Raw genomic sequence first — 5,431 nt, forward strand, 5'->3', positions numbered from 1 at the left:
GGGGCGCTGCCAGGAAGGGGCAGCGTCGCCTTCCTGGTGTCGGTCCTCTTCCCGCTGCTGCTGACTGGGTGTCCGGCCTCCCCCTCCTCTCCGTGGAAAGCACCCGCCTGAAGCCCTGGTGTGGAGACCAGCAACCACAAGAGAAGGAGCTTAAATCGCTGAGGTAGCGAGGAGTGGGACGTGGGGGTACGGCCGTCTTTCCCACATCCCGCCTGGCATTGTGGTGGAGATAGACCTTTTACCGCACCGGGTTGCATGGCTCGGAGCTGGGATTTGTGCCTTTGGCTGTCATGCTAGCAACAGGTAAATTCCCAAGATTGTGATCTGAAATGGAGAAGACCTGGTATCTTGTTCCAAATGGGTAAAACTTGACTTCTGGATTGCCATATGAAATGTCAGAACAGCCCTTGTATTCCAGGGCTTGCTAACATTTTCAAGAAGAAGAATGGTATTGAACAAGGCATTGAATTTTTTAAAAAGTGAAGGCAAGATGTTTAATAGAGAGAAGGATAGTGGTAAAATAGTTTCCTGCATTAAAGTTGCGATAGCAGGTAACTTCTTGACAGGACCAAAAAATAGTACTGAAAAAAGAAGGCAGCACAAGCACAGATATTGGCAAATGGATTTTAGTAAACAGATCACATTGGTAATGCTGTCACAGGAATGGAAAATACAAAATATCTAATACTTTAAAGCAGAAGGCTGCAATCTCTGAGGCATTTATGGGCATTTAATTGTTGTTCTATAGTTCGGATTTCTAGTGAGGCACGGTTTTAGGAAGAAGGCAGTAAAAAGCTAGTGGAATGAAATATGAGCACAACTTTCCTGTGATAAGCTTACTCATATTGCTAAGATAGCAGATCTTATTGAAGAAGGAAGTGTAGATATTTCATAATTGGACATGAATAAAATTTTGAAATGAAACATGGAAATTTTTTAGTAAAACTAGAGAAAGTGGGAATGAGAGAGTAAGGGACTGACTGAAAGAGATGTCCTAAGACATTTTGGAAGAGGTTAACTGGAAAGAGAACTAAGGAATTGTGTGTGGAATGGATATTGTTAATAACTTCTATTTCTGACTTCAGCACTAAATATCACTCTGGGCCAGTTTAATTTGCTGCTAATTCAAGAAGCCGTCAGTTGGTTAGGATTTTGTATAAAAGGAATTAAACTACCATAAAGTTTAGTATATTGATAAGACTTGAAACTCAGCAGTAGAAGTGACTGAGGAGAGCTATCCTATATGTGTGTTAGTTCATCATAGGAGGGTTGAGAGCCACTGAAAACTAATGGATAAAAGGCCGCAGGGTATTAAATAATCTATATGAAGGAGCGTTTAATAAAATGTTGCCCAAGATATTCATGAACTCAAATCATAGTACCAAATGCAGTTGAACATATGCATTGTCACCTAAGCCAATGTAAATTCTCTTTATAGGCTGGGAACTCTGAATTCTTGGGTCTCAAATGTAGCAGTTATTCTCAATAAAAATTTATATAATGAAAAATTTCTGGCACTTTTGTGAAACAAAACAACAAAAAACGTGAATGAGTAGCCAATATTTCGGTTTGTAAATAAAGCCTATGTTTAAGTACATTTGGTTGGATTTTTTTACTTATAACAATTAATTTGCTGGATAGAATTTTATGTGTGGCTTTATAACAGGACTAAGAAAGTGTAAACCAAAACTTTTCAGTTAAGTGAAATAATAACTGAAGTTTGAACATGGTGGAGCGTGCTAATGAAGAAGTTGATTCTTGGCACACTATGTTTCCATAGTGCAGAACACCCTGCAAGATCCCATGTGTAGCCCTCAAATCAGAAAGGTTTTTAAGCCATCTGTGTCATGTCTCAGTCCTTTTCTGCGATGATAGAAAATTGACAACGTTAAAGCCAATTTTACAATTTCAATTTTACAATTTCAAATTTACAATTTTACAATTTCATTCTTTCATTTCATCGTGTTGTAAGCATGATTTTGGTGCTGTCCTCATTTGTTACAGGCTGTGTTGTTTCTAATTATTAATGAAAACATCACCGGTTACAATTCCTACTTTGGTTTCTCTTCTTTGCTTTTCAGGAGTGATAGACTTCTGCATTAAAGTATAGCTCAATCCTATAGTAGCTTTTTTAAATTGTGATTGTTTCAGACAACCTTTTCCGTGATTCCCCACCCCCCCTCCCAGTTCCTTGACGTTTTCAAGCTGAAATTTACTTTTCTTTTTTAATGTCATTTCAGTATTGGAGAATTTTGGTTCTGGTGGTGGTAGATTCTTTTGGTTTTTAAATTGGATATCTTCTTGTAACAGCTGTAAGCTTTCAGATGAAAACACTTGTAAGCTGTGAGATTATCAAGGAATTCATACCCAAGATCCTTCTTACTGGTTCGATCAAAATCTATTTAGTAACTAGGTGTTGTGAAATACAACTTTACATGTATGGTATCATTGTACAGTATTGCTTTTATGTTGTATCAGTGTGATATATAGTTCAGATACAGGTGAGCGGCAATCTGTAATCATTAAATGATCCTGTGTGTGAAGATGTGCGTGGAAGTAAAAGCTTTGAAGGAAACCTCTGTCTGTCTGTTTTCTAATGCACTGTTCCAAACACTGGGCAGTGAGGATGAAAATGACTATCAGTGAGTTGTGCAATTCATTTTATATTGGCCAAGCTTAGCTCTGAATGAGGGAAATATTTGGATGGTAGGGGAAACAAAGCACAACAAAGTATGATGTTAAAAGTGCTGCTTTAAACCTTGGTGTTTCATGACTTCTCACTGCTTCAGTTCTCATTTGTTTTCCTGTTGATGTGTTTACGTCTGTGTTTGCTCTATGACTTTCATGTAGTCACGCAAAACCACTCTTAATCATTCATCACTAGTGAAACAATTTACAGTTGTGTTCCAAGTTTTTAAGAAGCCAATGCTCAGTGAGCAGCTATGTTCACCTCTGTGTGAAAAGGAGTTCCTGCTCTCTTTTCCTTTTCTGTATGTTCCTAACTGGTTCTTGCACTTTTCAGATTCTGTGAGATGATTCCATTTGCAAAGGCATATAGTCTCAATGGAGTTTTTTGGTGGGATTTTTGTTCACTTTTTATTATTCTATTCTTTATTATTATTATTATTTCCCCTGGGTTAATAAATTGAATTGCCTCATGAAGGAATTTGGCAGGTACCAAGCTAGTACCAGTTAAGCAGCAGAAACGTGGCTAGAAGCAGAAAGAAGGGGAGTGAGATCTCCTTTTGGTGGCAGTGAGAGTTCAGGGGTAATTCTGTGAGATTCAATAAACAGATCTGCATCAGCTTCAGAACAAAAATTTCTCATGTTCTTTTTTGCCTTCTGGGCAGGAAAATTTTTCATGGTCATCTGTGGACCAGACAAGTCGTCCTGATAGGCCATCAAGTGGGCACTTCTGTTCAGAAGTGATAGTTAAGTTCTTCGAGTCTTTTAATTATCTTTTTCCCTCCCCCTGCTTTTCCATAGGCTTGTCTTGTTGTTACCATGCAAAGGACAACTTAATGTGCCGTGATGTCTGTGAACAGGTAAGCTTGTTTTAAATTTGGATTATCCCTCAGAGTTGAAATCATGCCTTTAGACAATGATGTAGCAAGATTAGGGTTATGAGCAAATGCTTTTCTGTGCGAATGATATGTGTGATTCATGAGATGTAATATTATTGTTATTTACATGAGATCTTAAAGGTTTAAAACCATAGTCGTCTTTCCTTTCATAGTGGAAAACAGGTTCTACAGAAGTTGAGGAGAAATAGAGATAAAAACCTGAGGTCAGGATTTGGTCAAGAAGTGATAAGCATGTTAGGAAATGGGAGGGGTAAAGGTATTTTACCCAATTTCTGGATCTTGTGCATTTCCAAGTTTTGGGGAATTTAAAATGAAGAACAAGATATTGGTACTGTTCTTTCTTCCTGCCAGTTCTTGTTTCTTAGCTAAGCGTCTGAGATACTCATTATGATACATGGCTGTGTGACTTGAGCAAAAATCTGCTTACTTACTCCGTTCATAAGGTAGTAAGAAAGAGCTGTTTGTGCTGAAGTCAAGCTTGGAAAATATTTTTCCACAACTTACGTTTAGATTTGTACCTTTGGATAGTATGTTGTACAGCTTTGTGTGTGTATTTATATAAATTCATATATATAAAAATTTTACATTGGTAAAGCATACATATACACAGTTTTTATATTAAAATTGTGTCCTTACATCATACCTGCCCCCTTTTCTTGTCTTCATTACCCTCTTCGGGGCTATTCAAGCACTAAACCTGGTTATGATTAAGTTTATGTTTATCCGGGATTGTACTAAGAAAACTTTTCATTTAAATTGCACTTCTCCCTCCTTGATATATTTATAGAATGCAACCAAATCCCCTTTCAGCTTTCATACTGTTAGGCCAAACAAGGAAAAGTCTTACAGTCTCTTTGCATAAGATATTCTCTGAATTCCTATAATTATTCTTGCAGCCCTTCCAGCATAAGTTTATCTCTTTGAATACAGGTAAGCAAAACTGTACATGGTATTATAAACAGAAGTATAGCACTTGGTCTTAAAAATTGCGTTAAAACTTATGTGTAAGTGAAAGAAAGATATCCATTCCTGTATATAAACAAATTTAATCAGCAGTTTTAGTAGCTACATTGAGAGGGCATTTGGAATAATCTGTCCAATTCTTCCTCTAGTTCCATTGGTTTGAAGTTCCTAGTTTATCGTATGAATTCCTTTTAGCCCTTCATGAAAGGCCTTGAGCTTTTTACTGTAAAATTTTATCCCTTTTCTGTTATACTGGTTCTAATTATTGTGTAGAGCTTTCTGTGGTTTTTGTAAGGTATTCCAATCTTGCCTCATCTGGATGATCTCTCGCTACTCAGATAATCAGTATATTCAGAGTCTTGTGGTGAGAGGTCTAGAACAAGTCTAAAGCAAGACTGGCTTCCCTCAAATAGTTACCTTACATCAGGCTAGTAGCATCGTTTTCTGAATGATCCTTTGATATAGGCCAAGAAACTGGCTGAAGGGGCTGTTTACTATTTTTCTACTGATTTTCATGTTCTGTAACTTAACCATTTTATTCAGCACGATTCAAATGCTTTGTCTTTGTTGAATCCAATTTCAAACGCATTATTTGATACTTAGTCCCTTGTCTTAAACATAAAATTTGTAGGATGAAGGTTTACATATGGGGGGGGGACGACGACAACGACTGTAAGGAAACAGAGTTGGCTGAATGATTTGCTTTTTTCTGTCTTTCCAAATGCCTTTTCTAAAATATTTGCTATGCACTTGTTGCCTTGTCTGTACCACCACACTGTACCATCCTGACATGATAATCTATTTAGTGATATAAAAAAACCCCACGCATCTGCTGTGTCTAGCAGGACAGTTTCTGGCACTGGCTGGGGCCGCCACCCATTACA

At 37.5% G+C, this 5,431-nt stretch overlaps 1 protein-coding gene across 1 annotated transcript in view; it reads left to right on the forward strand.

Moving 5' to 3' along the window:
* Positions 1–3,350: 3,350 nt before the first annotated feature.
* The window catches only part of RECK (reversion-inducing-cysteine-rich protein with kazal motifs), a gene marked incomplete at its 5' end in the record, with an annotated part of 55,469 nt that continues 53,388 nt past the window's right edge, over positions 3,351–5,431 (forward strand). The window contains one exon of the mRNA XM_009700340.1: positions 3,351–3,545. Within this exon, the coding sequence (XP_009698642.1) occupies positions 3,351–3,545 (195 nt within the window). The remainder of the gene's footprint in view (positions 3,546–5,431) is intronic.

Source organism: Cariama cristata, unplaced genomic scaffold (assembly GCF_000690535.1).
Source record: "Cariama cristata isolate BGI_N322 unplaced genomic scaffold, ASM69053v1 scaffold2590, whole genome shotgun sequence".
NCBI classification, from domain to species: domain Eukaryota; kingdom Metazoa; phylum Chordata; class Aves; order Cariamiformes; family Cariamidae; genus Cariama; species Cariama cristata.